At 41.7% G+C, this 18,921-nt stretch overlaps 1 protein-coding gene and 1 long non-coding RNA gene across 2 annotated transcripts in view; one reads left to right on the top strand and one right to left on the bottom strand.

The window, feature by feature from the left end:
- Window positions 1-749: 749 nt before the first annotated feature.
- Window positions 750-6,090, bottom strand: LOC144376275 (uncharacterized). Its single transcript, XR_013436548.1, has 2 exons — window positions 5,979-6,090; window positions 750-1,654 (listed from the first exon to the last, which is right to left on the bottom strand). It is a non-coding gene; the product is annotated as an uncharacterized LOC144376275 (long non-coding RNA).
- The window catches only part of Gk5 (glycerol kinase 5), a 79,422-nt gene continuing 66,567 nt past the window's right edge, over window positions 6,067-18,921 (top strand). The window contains exons 1-2 of the mRNA XM_005328073.5: window positions 6,067-6,353; window positions 17,439-17,532. Of these exons, the coding sequence (XP_005328130.4) occupies window positions 6,192-6,353; window positions 17,439-17,532 (256 nt within the window). The 5' untranslated portion in view covers window positions 6,067-6,191. The remainder of the gene's footprint in view (window positions 6,354-17,438; window positions 17,533-18,921) is intronic.

Raw genomic sequence — 18,921 nt, 5'->3', positions numbered from 1 at the left:
CCTGCTGAGTTGTTTGTCTGTAAATTACAGGAGAGGTCTGCAAGCCAGGTGTCCCTGACTCAGTCAGGCTAGGTGAGGACCCATAGCAACCCCCTAGCAACCTCCAATCAGCTTGAGACAGGGAAATACCTGGGATGCCAGATGACCCCCAAGTAGTTTGTGGTGGTTGATAACATGTTGGGAAACCATGTAGTTCAGCACGTACACCCCTCATGGCCTAAACCAATCAGTTCAAACAAATCCCCCTCTTGTACTAACCAATCACCCCTACCCAACTGTTCCTGCCAGTAAATGTGCTAATCAATGTTAAGAGTTGTTGTTTGACTTTCCCGCAGTGTGGAATGATTTGCTGTGTGATATTGTGACGCATAGATATCCCCCCAAAACCTTTAAAATCTCACTGAACAAAGGACCAGGACTCACTCCCTGGGACCGCTGCATCGGGAATGGTTGTGAGTCCAGGCTCCAGCTTGCAATAAAGACTCTTGTGTGATTGCATCAGATTTGGCTCCTGGAGGTCTATTGGGGTCCCACGAATCTGGCATAACAACCAAGCCCAGAATCTGAGCAGCAGCAGCTGAACAGATAAAAGTGAAGGTCACCAGGTGATGGAAGTCACAGCAGCAGTTCCCTCTGACTCGACCCACTAGAATGGGAATTTGGGAGACTTGTGCCTGTGCCCTGTGGCCCACAGACTTCTTTCCCTAAGGACAGAGTGTTGCAGGGGACAGATGAGGCAGGACACCAAAGACAGCAGGAAACAGTTTTATTTGGCTGCAGCCAGGTTCAGTGGGCACAGCTTTCGCTGTCATCAATTAATCCTCTGAACCTAGAGTTCAGGCAGTTTCAGAACTTTATACCCAGGATGTAAGGGGAGGGGCTCAGAAGTTCACAGTCTGCAGAAGTTCACACAAAAGCAGCTTTTTCTTTCACTGTTCTGGGCAAGTTAACCCTTCAAGGACAGTGCCTGAGAAGGAGAGAGCTTCTTTTCCCTTTATTCCCTCGCCCTGCCAGCTGTTACCATGCAGCCCAATTAGTAACAACTTCTCTTATCTTTGAAATGTGAACATCTCTGTGAAGCTCAAGGCCAGAGACCTAGTTAAAAGAATCTGCTTTTCTGCACACTCTGCATTTACAGACACACTTGAAAACCATTACAAATTGTCATATATATATATATAAAATAGTTCATAAAGGTTTGTTCACCACCTGGAGTGCTGATCTCTTTCAGGCCCAGTGGCCAAATTTAATTATCATAAGAGAATACAACAGGAAATAGGAAGCTTGAACGTTTTTGATTGCTTTTTTAATAGCTTAACTACAATGAACTCTTTTGCTGATAGTCCTAAGATCAATTATGGTGAATATTTCTGGAGAAGGGAGGAGGGGGTGCCACTACAAGAACAGGGCTAGAGGTGCGAGCAGGTTTTCTTTTATGCCTTATTTACTAGGGAGCACATAACCAGGTTTTTGCTAATTTGTTTGATTTATGAAGTGATTTCCTATAGTCTGGGTTTTCTGTTATTGTTATTCCATCTTAAAATTTCCAGTTCTCTTTCTGATTTTGGGCTGACTCAAAGTCGTCTTCTATTTTCAGGTGTTGAAGAACATCAGATCTGACAGTTTGAAGTTCCTGGTTCTCATTCCTTCTAATCTGTTTCAGAGAGAAAACGAATGGGCTTAATGGCAAGGCAGGCTAGGAAAGACATCAGTGGAACAGGGGTGAGGAACAGCAGGGCTAGATCTTAGGAACTAGCCTGCTCGTAGAGGTGACCCCAAGGAGGGCAGCCGGTGCTCAGCACCAACATGCTCAGCTGTCCAGGACTGACACTCTCAGCTGGCATCAGAAACAACAGGGCTCAGAATGCTGAGTAGAAGGTTCTGCCACCACACACCCACATGGGTGTCCAGAAGTAGTTCAGGTCTTAGGAAAGAAATAATTTCTAGGGACTAAATAAGGGGGGAGAACGATGATTCTGTGGGACAAGAGGCTTGTATGGTTTCAGGAGTCCATTAGCAAAATGAATAGAACAATATCTCACTTTTCAAATGCAACAAATATTTTCAAGTTTTTTAGGGCTCTTGTCAGGGATGTGGCAGGGGACCATGAAGATGAGTAGCATGATGCTTAAGTTTCCTTAATTTTATTACCTCTACCCATAGTTTGGTTCAGACTAGGGCTCCAGACACAACCAAATCAGAAAACTGAGACATAAGCCCTTCTCCAGAACAGGCTAGATTCATAAAACAAGGGTAAAGAGAGAGAAGGTGGCTTGATGTTCATGTGGTTATGGAGGGCGACTAGCCCAGGCCTCTCATATAGGTTGGACAGTGTGCACTGGGGCCATATGACAGCATGCACAGAGTAGCGTGGAGATTAGGAAGTGCCCTGGGTGTCTTGTGGCCAATCAGGCAGAGAATGGGGTCTGGTAAGGACTTAATATGGTAATTTATTTGCTTTTTCTTTCCTTTTTTTTTTTTTTTTTTGGTACCAGGGATTGAACCCAAGGGCACTGAGCCACAGAGCCACATCCCCAGCTCTTTTTATTTTCAAACAGGGTCTCATAAGGTTGCTTACAGCCTCGATAAGTTGCTGAGGCTGGCTTTGAACTTGCAATCCTATTGCCTAAACCTCCTGAGTCTCTGGGGATTACAGGTGTGCACCACCATGCCCAGCTATTTATTTGCTTTTTCATTCAGTCACTGAATAGCTTCTATGCTTTGGAGGATGAGAAATGATTAAGGTCTGGTGCCTACCCTCAAGGATCTTAAGCGTAAAAGCAGTATTTGACACCTGACCATGATGCAACCCTGAGTCCCCAGAGTAAGTCACCTGGACCACAAAAGCCTTTGGAGGAGAGTAATGAGAATGCTGGGATGATGACGAGGCACCAGGGCATTAGTAGGAGCTTGCTGAAGACTAGAAGCACATGTTGTCCCTGCACATTTAGAAAGAAGCAGGTTACCACTGTCCCTGCTTTGTTCTGTCTTGGTTTTAGCATTAGTTTTTCCAGCTATAGTAAAACAGGGACAGTTAGCCACCCTAGGAGGGAAGAACACTGACTAGCTTCCCTGGAGGAACTAGGGCATCAAAGTTTCTGGGCTCAGTGCCAAAACACCATTCATTTATTTTTGGCATGTGATCTTCAACATACTTTCTGATCTAGCTTTGGGAACTCTAGCCAGGTTTCTTGAGCCTGTGGGAGGCTGGTGTCACCTGGGCCTGCCGTAAGAGCATAAGAAGCTAGAATAATGGGGAAAGAGGCTGGGAGAGTGATCAAGCCCAGAATCTGAGAAGCCGCAGCCAAAACAGATGAAGGTTAAGAACATCAGGTGATGGAGGTCACAGTTCCCTCTGACTCAAAAACCATGGACTGACCTGAGGCACTAGCTAAGGGCCTTTGGGAGCCTTTGAGCCAGTGCCCTGCATACTCCTTTCTCTAAGGACAAAACAGGGTCAGAAGTGTAAGGCTGTAGAACAAAGAATAGGGAAGAAACAGTATCCCTTTGTTCCTCTAGGCCTCTTGTAGGCAACAGTCTGTTGGTTTAGGTAAATCCGCCTGGATTTTTATTGGGATCTTCACTTTAGTTTACCTCACACTCAGCATGTGAAATTACATGCAAAAATTTGTAAGAATCTTCTTGGGCTGAACACAGTGGCATATGTCTGTAATTCCAGCTGCTCAGGAGGCTAAGGCAGGAGCATTATAGGTTCAAAGCCAGTCTCAGCAAATTAGTGAGACCATATCAAAAAATAAAAGGGCTGGGGATATTGATCAGTGTGGGGGAAAAAAAAAAGAATCTTCTTGGGATGACAACATTCAGCAGGGTCTCAAAGTTGTTCAAGATCTGAAACACCTTTAAAAAAACTTGACTAAGGGACTGGGGCTGGGGCTTAGTAGTAGAGCACTTGCCTACCATGTGTGAGGCACTGGGTTTAAACCCCAGCACCACATTAAAAAAAAAATTAACTAAACAAGATAAAGCTTAAAAAAATGCCAGACCAAGTATTTTTAAGGTATCTATTTTCATATTCTATGATTCTTTAAAAATAATTGATTCAAATTTATAAATAGAATAATGAAGGAACAGTCAGGGTTCAAGAAATATCATTCTGAGAAATATGCCAAATATTAACACTGAGAATTACAAAACAGTTTTCTTTGTTGTGGATGGGGAACTGTGGTAGGGTTTTGTGTCAACTTGACTAGGCTATTTGGGCAAACCATGTGTACCCGTTGGTTTGGTTCAAACACCAGACTAGACTAGAGATTGTTATAAAAGGTATTTTTAGATATGATTAACATCTAAATAAGCTGACTTTGAATAAGGCAGATTACCCTCCATAATGTGGGAGGGCCTCATCCATTAGTGAAAAACCTTAAAGGCAAAGACAAGTTTCCCAAAGAGGAAATTCTTTTTTTGCGGGGGGTGTACCAGGGATTGAACTCAGGGGCATTCAACCCTGAGCCACATCTCCCAGCCCAATTTTGTATTTTATTAGAGACAGGGTCTCACTGAGTTGCCTAACTCTCAGAGACGTTGCTAAGGCTGGCTTTGAACTCACCATCCTCTTATCTCAGCCTCCCAGGCTGCTGAATTACAGGCATGCACCGCAGGTTAGCAATTCTCAAAACTGCCACAAAGCAATCTTGCTAGTTTCCAACCGCTCTACAAAATTTCCAGAACTTGCCAGTGCCCAGTCATGTGCACCAATTCCTTCAAATCACTTCTCCTATTGGTTCTACTTTTCTGAAGAACTCTTGACTAGTATAGGACTCCTTAGTCATTTATTTAAAATTACAGTGCTGGGAAGATCACATACAACCACTGAATAAAAAGTTAGCGCTGGTGAAGGCAGGCTATTTGGAACAAATGAGTACTTTTGGCCTGTGGCAGGGTATAAAGAAAAAAATAACACTCTGGGGTGTACGTCCAAGCTTCAATGTTATGGCTAAAAACCAGTTTGGTCAAACTGGCTGAAAGCAAATAGGTAAACAGGACCATCTGACCAAACCATGATTTGATCCAAAATCAACATGCATCCTTTTCTTTTTTGGCAGTTCTGCAGATCCAACCCAGGGCCTCTCCATTGAGCTACATCCCCATTCCTTCTAATTTTATTTTGAGACAGGGGCTAAGTTGCCAGGCTGGCCTTGAACTTGCCATCCTCCTGCCTCAGTCTCTGGAATCATTGGAATGCAGACACTGCAGCCAGGATGCTATCACTTTTTAACTGATATGCCACTTTGCACTATTTAACGTTTTCACAAGAAGCACATATCCGTGTTACGCTGGCACTTTTACAGAAACATAACGAGCTTTTTCAGTTCTGGTTTTAGAGCGCTCATGGCACTGGGGGATGCGAAGCGGGCGTTACCGCTTGGTAGGGATCTGCACCCTCTCCCAGGCCAGCGCGGTGGAGGCTGGTGAAGTTGGCCCAGACCTCAGTCTTGCTTCTTGCCAAGTGCGTGGAAGAGCCTAGACCCTATGAGCAAAGGTAAAGAGTTTAAAAAAAAAAAAAAAAAAGGAGTGGGTGCTTCGTGAGGCTTCTAGATTGCTCAAAACACCGAAGCAACATCAGCTGGGATGGAGCGGGATGATAAAAAGCAGCCTCCCAGCTTCCTCCTTTCGCACAGGGTCTCATTGTGCCGTATTTCACCTCTGGAGGTATATACTGCGGTGCATCCTCGGGCAAACTCGACTCGCTTTTCCGGGGAGTTTTGGGGTCTCCCCGAGTTTACTGATAAACACTTCCGGCCAAGTTTTAAATTTCACTTGATTTTTCTCCATAGTGATTCCTAAGATGTAACTAGGGTTGGAAGAAACCCAGGCGCTGCTGCCTCTGGGAGCGGGAGGCCGTCAGCGAAGTCATTAGAACCGACAGCAAAGTCCACGCCACCTCCGCCGGCTTCCGAGGCCACGGCGGGGCAGAGGAGACAAGCGCAGACTCCCGGCGCGCCCATTCCCCCGCTCACCTCTACGCTGCCCCCGCGGCCGCCCGGCGCGCGGCCATGACGTCACGGCGCATGGGCGGAGCCTCGGTGGGGCGGGGCGCCCGCGGTCTCGCGGAGGGGGCGGGGCGGGACGGGGGCGGCGGCCCGGCAGGGCGCGCTTAGTCCCCGAGGTGCCGGCGTTTATAGCCCGCCCGCTGTGGAAGCGGCTGCGGCCGAGCGGCGAGCAGCGTCGCGATGTCGGGGCTGCCCACTAGCCCGGAGCAGCTGCGCCCAGAGCAGAGCGCGCTGGAGGCGTCGCGCGCTCGCTTCGTGCTGGGGCTGGACGTGGGCAGCTCTGTGATCCGCTGCCACGTCTATGACCGGACGGCGCGGGTCTGCGGCTCCAGCGCGCAGAAGGTGACAGGGGAGCGGGCTTCGGGGAGCAGGTGTGGGTCTCGCAGAACACGCGGGATCGATCCCGAGAGGCGAGCGGGCGGGTCCGCCCCTCCCAGCCTGGACGCGGCCACCTGCCGCACGACGGGCCCGGGGACCTGAGTGGCGCGCCCGGACGGCCACTTCGCGCATTCCCTCCGCCCGTGGGCTGCACCGCGGGCGCCCTTCCTGCCACGCTGAGCGCACCCGGCGGGTGTGTGAACCGCGCCGCTCCCGGGCTCTCTTTCCTGGAAGTCCCCTCTCCGGCCTTACCTGGGTGGGACTTGAGGTGATTCATTGTGCGGCACTGGGCAGGGTCCGCGTATCCAGCCAGAGGTGGTTTGTGATTTGCTTGCTTTTTCCTGTACTTCCTTGATAAACCTCCAATTCCGAGTTTATTTACATTAAACATTTTTAGGTCTTGACAGAACTTAATTTATTGACTGTTTTTCGGTTGTCATCTTTATTAACTACTCCTGAAAGTGCTGCTTCCTCACATGAACAGCTGGTTTCCATGAATATTTGGAGGAATTGAGCAATTTTGAAAGTTGTATTGTCATTATTATTTTCTTTTCAACTTTGAGAATTCATAAAAACATCTTTTTCCTGGATTGAGAAACCTACCAAGTCATTGGTTGGCTGTTAGCAAAGCTTTGAACTATTGATTATTCTGTGCAGCAGCCAATAACTTAATATTCTTTTTTTTTCTGAATACTTTTTTATTTGTAGATGGACACAATATCTTTATTTTATTTTTACGTGGTGCCGGGGATCAAACCCAGTGCCTCACTCATGCCAGGCAAGCGCTGTACCACTGAGCCACAACTCTGGCTCAACAACTTGATATTCTTGTTCTCAGTTCACCAGAAGTAATGTTTATTGGATATGGTTTTCTTATTTTTTCTTTTCAATACCTGCATCTTTTTGTGTTAGAAATGATATGGAGCAATTCGTTTCCTCAACCATTTCCAACGGTATGGGACTATTTCTTTTTCTCTGTGTCCACCTGTCTTCCCACTGTCTTCCCAGCAGCTGCCCAGGAACCAGTCTACCTAGGATGCAAGTAAGTAGAGAGGGCTTTGAGAATTCGTTTTGAGGAAACATCAGACTTTCATTCAGATTTCAGTAAAAGGACAGGGAGCTGGGACTGCAGCAAATCCCTGATTCCTTCCTGGCTAGCAGTGCAGGAATACCCCTTGACCTCAACTCTACCCCAACCTGAAAGGACAGATGAAAGACAGACACTGTCCTTCAGTGACTGTACTCCTTATCTTATTATGAGCCTTTACCACAAACACAGTGATACTTTTTACATTCTCCCTTAGAATTCTAGACACAAAGTGCTTTTGTTTTAAGCATTGATTTTTTAAAAAATGTAGTATTTGGATCCAAAAGGAGAAACTTGTTAGAAAATGTGGTTTCACAGTTGCTATATAATCTGGGGCAAGTCATTGTTTTTTTAGAAATGAGGTTAAGAATCTCAAAGATAAATCAAAATTGCAGTGATTGAAGGAAGCTAGGGTGGTTTGCTCATACTCTAAACTGTGGAGAAGTTGTCTGCAAAAATATATGAGTAAATGAAAATATGAAAAATTTGTCCTCCAGGAACGAAGCACTATTTTAGATGAAGGAGTTTATAGCAATGTCTCTCCAACTTAAGGTGGAAGCTTTCAGTAGTATTTAACTATGGGTCTGGGACTGCTGGATTTGAAATAAGTAAAACTAAGCGTTTAGAAACTTGTGTAGCAATTTGGCAAAGCAATTTTATGTCTGTTGTCTCTAATAATGAAACACTTGGGATTTTATTTTGTGTGTCTTGTTTTCTAGGAATTTATTTTAATTGTATCTTAAAAATCATTGGCCCACAAGGCTGGGGGTGCAGCTCTCTGGTGAAGCAGTTGCCTAGCCTGTGCAAGGCCCTGGGTTCTATCCCCAGCATTACAGAAAAATAAAAATAAAAATACAAAAGCAGCATCTGGTCCTTTACTGCAGATAGTTTGAGTTCTTTGGGAAGATCTTGTTGGTCTACATTGCAAATTAGCCCCTGGTTTATTACTTCATGGGCACAGAATAAATAAATGAATTGCAGTTAATTAAAGTGTTAGGAATTCAGTTTACTTCATGAACTCTATGACTTACACAAAAAAAAACTTGATTGTATCTGTTTTCTCCAGTGAAAAAAATCACACCCATGCTACTATGATAGAAGGAATAGTAATAAAAACCTGAAAAGAGCTAACTCTTTGAAGACATGAATAAGATAGATAGTGTTGACCTTTTAGTGAAAATTGAAATCCCAGACATGAGCACTTATATTAGGAGGTTTGTACTAGACCTCTCAGAAGAATTCAGATTTATTTCTTGTACCTTCATATATTTAAAAAATTTTTAACAACAGAGCTGCACTTTGGACTTTTTCATTAGTTTTTGTTTTCAGTTGTGCTGGGGAACAAACCCAGGTTATACATTTTACTGCTGAGCTACATTGCCAGCCCTGAGAATTTGTATTCTTTTTTAAGTATTTCTTCTAGGCTCTTAAATATTGTTGTTAAATATTATATAAAATTGCACAGGTGCACATTTGATTTTGTTTTGAAAAATGTAGAAAATTAGGGCTGGGGTTGTGGCTCAGTGGCAGAGCACTTGCCTAGCGTGTGCTGGGTTTTATTCTCAGCACCATATATAAATACATAAAAAATAAAGATTCACCAACAACTAAAAAAAATTTTTGTTTAGATGTAGAAAATTTATCTTGTTTTCCAGTTGAATATCATGCTGTTCTGAGAAGTTGGTAAGATAATGATTGGAAGAACATGTTCAGGACAGAAGTTTCACACCAGTGAGAACAGTGACATCTCCAATACTGTGTACTCATAGTACCCTCTTGGAAAATACGCTGCTGGTTATCATTTTTTTTTTGTTTGTTTGTTTGTAGTCAGAAGACATTTTCTTCTTAACTTTGATTATATTCTCCATCTGATTTTGGTTTGGTTCTCCTAGAGAGGGACATATTTCACTCCTGTTACATGCCTGGGGACTGCTATGGTTTGAGTTCCCAAGGGTTGTGTTGGGAGCTTGGCTCCCAGTGAGGCACTGTTGGGAGCTGGTGAAACCTTAAAGACATGAGACCTAGTGGGGAGTCCTTAGGTCACTGAGGGTGCTGTCCTCAGAGGAACCAAGGTGGTTCTTTTGGCTTTTGGGATCCTGGCAATTTCCTTTTCCCTGGCTTCCTGAGTTGCTGTACGTTCTCTTTCTCTTGCATAAATCCTGCAGTGATTCCATGGCCATCTGCCATGATATAATGCAGCCAAGGGGGCCATCATCAGAGGACAAACTGAGGGAACCGGCAGATCTTGGACTTTCAGCCTCCTAAAATGTGAGCTAGTTGGGCATGGTGGTGCGCAGGCCTAGTAATCCTGGGAACTAAAGAGTCTGAGACAGGAGGATCACAAGTTCAGTGAGTTCAATGCCAGCCTCAGCAACCTAGCAAGACCCTGTTTCAAAATTAAAAATAAAAAGGGCTGGAGATATGGCTCAGGGGCAAGGTGTGCTTGGATTCAATCCCTAGTACTGCAAACAAAACAAAGCATAAACTTCTTTTCCTTAGACATTACCCAACTTTGGGTATTTTGTTATAGCAATGGAAAATGGACCAATATAGAGATGCTGTGACCTGTCCAGGTAGGTGGAATTAGGTGAAGTGAGCCAGTGGGTCCATCATCAAGTCTGAAGTTTTGTTGCCTGAAGCAGTGATACCACATTGAATTTTGGGGGATGAGAAAGTATTGTTGTTGAACCATTATAATCTGTAGTCAGAAAACCCTTGGATGGAAATGACAGAAATATTTTAATGGAAGAGAAATAGATTTCATTAAATCTGTTACTGATGAGCTCACTGAATAATAATAGATTCTTTTTCCTACAGTACCTTAAGTCACCCTTCTGTTCCCGATGTTATTGTTCTTTGTCTTTATTTTGGGCATTTCTTTTTTTTTTTTTTTTTTTTTAGAATTTTAATATTTATTTTTTTTAGTTTTCGGTGGACACAACATCTTTGTTTGTATGTGGTGCTGAGCATCGAACCCGGGCCGCACGCATGCCAGGCGAGCGCGCTACCCCTTGAGCCACATCCCCAGCCCCAATTTTTGGGCATTTCTTAAATGTTTAGAAATTTTCCTAAAATGATGCTTTTGTTCACTTTTTCAGTACCATGCCTTGCTCTAGCACTCAGCTGTATCTGTATCTGGTATTTGTAATATAGAACTCTGGGTTTAGCTACTCTAGAGAGTAAACTTCTTACTTTCTGCCAGGTTAGGGAGAGGCAGTGATCTGGCTGAGATCTTTAAAAAGACCTTGAATCAGTTTTGTATACGGCCCTATCTGGCTTCTCAGCATTCAGAGGTATCTCTAATTTCTAGTGTTCCACTGTAAAATCTCTTCTCTGTTGATGGCCCTTGCTGTGATAATTTGCTTATATATTGATTCATTATTCCTCCCCCGCCCCGCATATACTACTGTACTAGTCTTGTTCACCTTTTATTTGAGGAATACCTGTGATGTCCTAGGCACTTCTGGATACTGGGGATGAAATGCACAGAAGAGACATGCGTCCTGCCCCCGAGTGCTCCATTCTGAGAAGTAGGGTAGAGATGGTTTGACTCTGGGCAGCCTGGCCATTATGAGGAATAATGGTTTTACCCCAGAGTGTGGTAGGGTTGAGTGTGGGGTGGGTAGAACAGAGGTGCAGGTATTCTGAAGAGGGAGTAAGGTGTGGGCATTTTCTCCAGTAGGCTAAGTGTTGTACCACCTGCCCACTCATTGTTCATATTTTAAATATGTGTTAAAATATAGTCTGATCCTGTTTGCTTTCCTCTTCTGTTTGTCCTTGTGCCTTTGAAGTCCTTTTTTTTTTTTTTTAAGTATTAGGGATGGAACCCAGGTCTTTGACACATGGTGTACAAGTGCTCTACTACTGAGCTACCACACCCTTAGCTCTAAGTCTTTTTTTTTTTTTTTAAGAGAGTGAGAGAGGAGAGAGAGAGAATTTTTTTTAATATTTATTTTTTAGTTCTTGGCGGATACAACATCTTTGTTGGTATGTGGTGCTGAGGATCGAACCCGGGCTGCACGCATGCCAGGTGAGCACGCTACCGCTTGAGCCACATTCCCAGCCCAGCTCTAAGTCTTTTTAATTACTTTTTTTCCCTTTTGTCATTACTGGGATGAATCCAGGGACAGTCTATCAATGAGCTGTACCCCCAGCTTTTAAAACATTTTTTTTTTAAATTTTGCCAGGCATTGGGATGCACGCCTGTAATTCCAGCAGTGTAGGAGGCTGAGGCAGAAGGATCACAAATTCAAGGCCATCCTCAGCAATTTAGGCCCTAAATTTAGTGAGACTCTGACTGAAAATTTTAAAAAAGGACTGGGGATGGAGCTCAGTGGTAGAGTACCAAAAAAAGGAATTAAAAAAATTTTTTTTGTTGTTGTGTTTTTTTTTGGTACCGGGGATTGAACTCAGGGGCACTCGACCACTGAGCCACATCCCCAGCCCAATTTTGTATTTTATTTAGAGACAGGGTCTCAATGAGTTGCTTAGCACCTTGCTTTTGCTGAAGCTGGCTTTGAACTCATGATTCTCCGCCTCAGCCTCCAGAGCCTTTGGGAGTACAGGCATGCACCACCACGCCCAGCGTTTTTTATTTTTAAATTTTGAGACAGGGTCTCACTAAGATGCTGAAACTAACTGCAGACTTGTTATCCTCCTGCCTCAGCCACCTGAGTTGCTGGTGATTACAGGTGTGCACAACCATGCCCAGCTTAATGGTTTTCTTTTAGAGGAATCCAGAAAGGAATTGGGATAAACACATATGTTCATGCCATCAAATTGACTTAAACACATAGACTTTTAAAAAAAAATTATTTTATGGTGCTGGGGATTGAACCCAGGCCTTGTACATGCAAGGCAAGCACTGTACTATATGAGCTATCTCCCCAGCTCCAAACCCATAGACTTTTACAGTTTTTTTTTTTTTTAATTAATAAAGTAAAATAGACTTTTTTTAGTGTGTAGTTTCTATGGATTTTAGCACATATATAGGAGTAACCCTCTAAACACCTTTCTGCTGCCTCTTTGAGGTTATATTTTCCTTCCAAACTGTACCCTTGGTAACCACTGATCTATTTTCTATGATGTAGTGTTGTTTTTGTGTGTGTGTATGTGGTACTTGGGATTGAATCCAGGGGTGCTTGCCTATTGATCTACTTCTTAACCCTTTTATTTTATTTTTGAGACAAGACAGGCTCTTGCTAAATTGCCTGGTCTGGCCTTGAACTTGATCCCTCCCCCCAGTTGCTGGGATCACAGGTGTGCTGTGAATAGTTTGTTGTTCTGTCTTTTTCAGATTGTCATTGTGAGTGGGATCATACGGTAGGTAGCCTTTTATGGCTGGCTTTATTCAGTATAATGCCTTTAAGATTTGTCTACGTTGTGAGAATTGATAGTTGGTTCATTTTATTTTTTATTTCTTTTATTTTTGGGGGGTACTGGGGATTGAACTGGGGGGCAGTAGGCCACTGAGCCACATCCCCAGACCTGTTTTGTATTTTATTTAGAGACAGGGTCTCTCTGAGTTGCTTAGCACCTCGCTTTTGCTGAGGCTGACTTTGAACTCAAAATCATTCTGCCTCAGTGTCCCGACTGCTGGGATTACAGGTGTCTGCCACCATGCCCAGCTTGTTTTATTATTTTTGAGAGGTTTCATTATATGGATGTTCCACATTTATGCACCTGTTGAAGTACATTTTGGATTGTTTGCAGTTTCTGGTGGTTATGACTAGAGTTGCTGTAAACATTTATGCACAGATTTTGATGGGAACATAAGTTTTCATTTCTTCTGAGCAAATACTCAGGAGTGGGATTGATGAGTCATCTGGCAAGTAAAAGTTTATCTTATATAAGAAATTGCCAGGTTTTTCCAGAGTGGCTGTACCATTTTGCATTCTCTTCAGGAGTGTAAAAGAGACAAATATTTCTCATATGCATCAATACTTCATCTTTTTTTTTTTTAAGAGAGAGGAGGGGGGAGAGAGAGAGAGAGAGAGAGAGAGAGAGAGAGAGAGAGAGAGAGAGAGAGAGAGAGAGAATTTATTTATTTATTTTAGTTCTCTTTGGACACAACATCTTTGTTTGTATGTGGTGCTGAGGATCGAACCCGGGCCACATGCATGCCAGGTGAGCTCGCTACTGCTTGAGCCACATCCCCAGCCCGTACTTCACCTTTTTAAAAAAATACTTTTAGTTGTAGATGGACACAAGACCTTATTTATTTATTTTTATGTGGTGCTAAAGATCGAACCCAGTGCCTCACACATGCTAGGCAAGCGCTCCACTACTGAGCTACAGCCGCAGACCCCATCAGTACTTATTATTGTTATTTTTCCCCCCTACAGTTACCCATAAGGAGTGGTAACTCACTGTGGTTTTAATTTCTCATTTCCTTAATAGCTATTGTTGTTGAATGTCTTCATGTATATATTTGATATCCATATATTTTCTGTAGAGTGCCTGATCAAGTCTTTTAAGAACCATTTTTAAGGGGGTTGTTTGCTTACTGTATAGTTTTTTTTTTTTAATTTTTTAGTTGGATACAATATCTTTATTTTGTTTATTTATTTTTATGTGGTGCTGAGGATCAAACCCAGGGCCTCACATGTGCTAGGTGAGTGCTCTACCGCTGAGCCACAACCCCAGCCCTGCTTACTGTGGAGTTTTGAGATTTCTTGCGCGCGCGCGCGCGTGCGTGTGTGTGTGTTTGTGTGTGTGTGTGTGTGTGTGTGTATTTTAGTTGTCGATGGACACAATACCTTTATTTTATTTGTTTATTTTTATGTGGTGCCAGGGATTGAACTCATATGCTAGGCAAGTGCTCTACCACTGAACCACAACTGTGGCCCTCTTTATGTGTTCTGGAAGTGAGTCCTGGTGTTGGATGTGTGACTTGCCGATATTTTCTACTAGGCTATACTCTGTCATTTCATTTTCTTTTTTTCAAGTTGTCTTTTTATTAAGTGTCCTTCTCAGAGTAAATATTTTGAACTTTGATTAAAGTCCATTTTGTCCTTTTTTTGTTTACTTTATGAATTGTCCTACTGGTGTCCTAAGAATTCTTTGCTTAGTTCAAAGCATAAGGAGTTTCTCCTGTGTTCTCTTCTAAACATTTTATAATTTTAGGTTTTACATTTAGATCTTGATCCATTTTGAGTTAACTTCAAGTTGAAGTTGATTTTTTTGCATATGAATGTCCAGTTGTTCAATATCACTTGTTGAACATCATTTTCCCCATCACTCTTTTGTCAAATTCCAATTGGCCATATTTGTGTGGTTCTATTTCTGGACTCTGTTCTCTTCTTTTGATCTATTTGTCCATTCTATGCCAGTAGCACAGTTTTGATCATTGTAGCTTTATAGGAAGTCTTGCAATTGAATAGCGTGATCTCTCTAAGTTTATTCTTTAATATTATTTTTACATTTATCTTTATACTGTGGACACAGTACCTTTATTTTATTTTTATGTCGTGTTGAGGATCGAACCCAGTGTCTCACGCATGCTAGGCGAGCGTTCTACCCCACAACCTCAGCCCCTAAGTTTATTCTTTTTCAACATTGTTTTGACAATTTTAGTTCTTTTGCCTTTACATATAAGTTTTAAAATCATCTTGCACATACATACATCTCCATTCTACTGGGGTTTTGATATAGAATTCTAAGATTCTTTTTCACTTAGTACATTAAAAATGTAGTTTTGTGCATGTAATGCATCTGCTTTCAAACTTTTTCCTTGTTTTTAGTTTTGTGCATTTTAATTATGATGTATCTGAAGGTGTAGTGCCTTAGACTTTGGTAGAGATTTCTAAGGCTTTTGTGAACTCCAGGCACTTTCAGCACTGTTATTTCCCTGAAGTCACTTTTCTCTCTACAATGAACCCTTTTCTTCTGCAGAGACCATGATTATACAATAATAATTAAACCTTCTGCAGTTGTCCCACATATCCTGTGGTTTTATTTTTCTGTAATCGTTCTTCTTTCTCATGTTTACATTACATATTTACTATTTTTTTTATATTTCTTTTTTAGTTGAAGTTGGATACAATACCTTTATTTGTTTTTATGTGGTGCTGAGGATCGAACCCAGCACCTCACACTTGCTAGGTGAGCTCGCTACCACTGAGCCACAATGTCAGCCCACATATTTACTATTGATCTATCTTCAAGTATTGACTTTCTTTTGTTATCTCCATTCTGCTATTGAGCCCATACTATAAGTTTTAAATTTTTATCATATAAGTATTTATTTATTTTTGATGGTGCTGGGGATTGAATCCAGGGCCTTGTGCCCAGCCCTAATTTTTAAATATTATGTTAAAAGACTGGGTCTTAAGTAAATCTTACGAAAAATGCTAATGTTTCTTTCATCAGGCAGTTATTAGGTTCAGACTTAGTTGTGATCAGCCTTCTATGCACTATGCATTCAGTAGTACTCATGCTTCCTAAATCTTGGTAGTACTTTTCAGATTTGCCTTGGATATATGCACAGCCTAGTGACTCAGGCAGTTGTCTGGCCCTTAGTTTAGTTCTTAATGTCTTTGGTATACTGTTCAGAACTACATCCAGGCAAGTACAGCTTCCATGTGAGCCTAGGAGTTTGTTTACAACTTTCTATGATGTTTTTCCCAAGCTCATCTCTGAGATTTTCATATATATATATATATATTTTTTTTTTTTTTCCTTTGGTCCTGGGTATTGAACCCAGGGTCTCAAGCATGCTTGGCAAGAACACTACCACTGGGCTACATCACCAATATTTATTTTTTTTATTTTGAGATAGGGTCTCTCTAAATTGCTCAGGCTGATCTTAAACTTGGGATTCTCCTGCCTCAGCCTCCAGAGTAGCTGGGATTACAGGTGTTTGTGCAACTACTAATTTTTTTTTAAATTCCCTGAGCCTCACTTTTGATCTTTAGCCTGAAATTTGGATCTTTTGTTACCTCATTTTTCTGGATGCATCTGAGGCAACAGGGGCCCAGAGAGATAAAGAAAGCCACAGGTGTTTACCGCCCGGTCTCAGGACTGCCTTCTCTGATTAGGAAGGAAGTTTTCCCTTCCTCAGTGTGAAGATGCTTATTGAATCCTATTGATAACCACTATTACTGCTGTAGCCACACTTCAGGCCTGAAGTGTGAAAGTAGGGAGTCTTGGAGGAAAAAGAGAAAAAGGCAGAGGGGGATCACTGTGTTCCCTCTGAGTGTTGGGGGTTCCCCTTCTGGTTTTTTGAGTTCAAACAACAGAGCTTTGCCTGGAACCCAGTTTAGTTTTTAGAGTACTAGTTCAGGGGAAATCAGAAAAATGGGAAGTTCCCTTCCAGTCTAATAGTACTAAAAAGAAGTGTATGTGTATGTTGGGGGTGGGGGTGAGGTTCTGGGGACGAAACTCAGTCCTTTGTGCTATTGGTACACAAGTTCTTGTCTAGTTCACCAGTGCACCTGCTACTAAATACTATTTAAGAGTCCAAGAAGCTGCCTGTGTATTCTCTAGGGATATATTTGTACACAGTAGAAGAAACAGGATAGAGTACACTTTTACTCATTATAATCTGAACTGGAACTCAGTTCTTTTTAAATTTGTTTTTTAACCTTTAGAAGTCTGACTTTTGTCTTATTATAAAATACCTTCATTGAAGAAAACTTGAAAAATAAAAGTAAGATAAAAGAAGCTGAAATCTCTATAAACTCATGAACTACTGCTATTTTGGTGTTACCATATTAGTCTTTTTAATTTCCTACATATATTTTTTTTCTGCTTTTTTGGGGGAGGTGCTTGGGATCAAATCTAGGGCCTTACACATGCTAAGTCTACACTCTACCCCTGATTTTCACCCCTAGCCCCTCAGTTTTAACAATAAAAATTAACTAGATAAATAATGTTAATTATTTTAACCAGTAGTTCCAACACCCAGTTACTGTCGACTCAATCTCATTATTTTTAACTAAATTTTCTCTTTTCTTAAATAGGTAGAAAATCTTTGTCCTCAAGTTGGCTGGGTTGAAATTGATCCTGACATTCTCTGGACTCAATTTATTGCTGTAATAAAAGATGCTATCAAAGGTAATAGGATTAATAAAAATAACAATGGCCTCTATGGTATATTTTGTTTGTAATAAGAGTTTTCCTCAGGGATTTTATTAAGATTTTTCTGAGGATTCTGTAGAATTTGTTGTTATAATATACATGTAGTATTTTATTAGGGGTCACAGTTTCCCTATATTTTTCGGGGGTGATTTGTGGTTCACAGCAAACCACTTCAATAAGGAAAAGTAACAGCAACCATGTCCCCCCATTTGTCTGTTCAGCTGTAATTTAAATGAATGTTTATCTTCCTTCATCCTGCTTTTATCTAGGGCTGACTTGATTTCCTGATGCTTATAGAATACTATTGGGTTATAAACAAAGTTACCATGTACTGAGTTCACAACTGAGTTACCTTCATTGTAAAGTAAGTTTTCCTTCTGTGGTCTTTTGATGTGGTCTTCTAACAACAGCCATGGACTAAAAATCTTAGCTCTTTAAGAGTGTTATTAGGGCTAGGGATATAGCTCATTTGGTAGAGTGCTTGCCTCCCATGCACAAGGCCCTGGGTTCAATCCCCAGCACAAAAAGAAAAAATAAAGAAAAATGATTTCAGTGCAACTGTGTTCAGTAACATTGCAGAAGATGACTTATAGATTATAGAAAGTATTTTATGTCATTTCTTAAGCCTGAATTGCTTCTCCCTCTTATTTTAACTTGTAATATTTCAAAACTTATTAAAAAGTTGCAAGAATAAGGAGTGGGAAGCTAGCTCATAGTAGAGCATGGTAGAGTGTGCTTAGCATGCATGAGGCCTTGAGTTTCTTCCCTAGCACAGTAAAGAAACAAACAAACAAAAAATGTTTCAACAATAGTAGAACAAACATTGGTATACCCTTCTCCCAGATTTAAACATATTTTGCCTTGTTGACAATTCTCCATGAATATTTTTTCCTGAAATATTTGAGGGTTATTTGTGGTGTAATCTGTCACACCTAAATACTGTAGCATCATCTCCAAAGAAAAGCCATGTCTTCATGTGTATGCACAGTGCAGTTATTACACTTAGGAAATTAGTAAATACCTTACTATAGTATTTAACAATATTTAGCATTCATAGTGTCCTCTAGTATTTAGTCTTCAGTATTCTCTTATCTCAGTAAAAAAATAATAATAACTTTTTCTTTGTCTAGATTGCAAAGATGAGGCTTTGCAAATAGCTGTTAGTCTGTTTAGTCTACTTTAATCTATAGCAGGTTCTTTATGACATTGACAGTTTCAAAAGCACAGATCAAGCCTGGCACAATGGTGCCCTCCTGTAATCCTAGCAGCTTGGGAGGCTGAGGAAGGAGGATCTTGAGTTCAAAGCCAGCCTCAACAAAAGTGAGGCACAAAGCAACTCAGTGAGACCCTGTCTCTAGATAAAAT

This window comes from Ictidomys tridecemlineatus, chromosome 3, assembly GCF_052094955.1.
Source record: "Ictidomys tridecemlineatus isolate mIctTri1 chromosome 3, mIctTri1.hap1, whole genome shotgun sequence".
Classification (NCBI taxonomy): Eukaryota; Metazoa; Chordata; class Mammalia; order Rodentia; family Sciuridae; genus Ictidomys; species Ictidomys tridecemlineatus.
The sequence above is the reverse complement of the archived record's forward strand: the minus strand, read 5'-3'. Positions and strand labels throughout refer to the sequence as shown.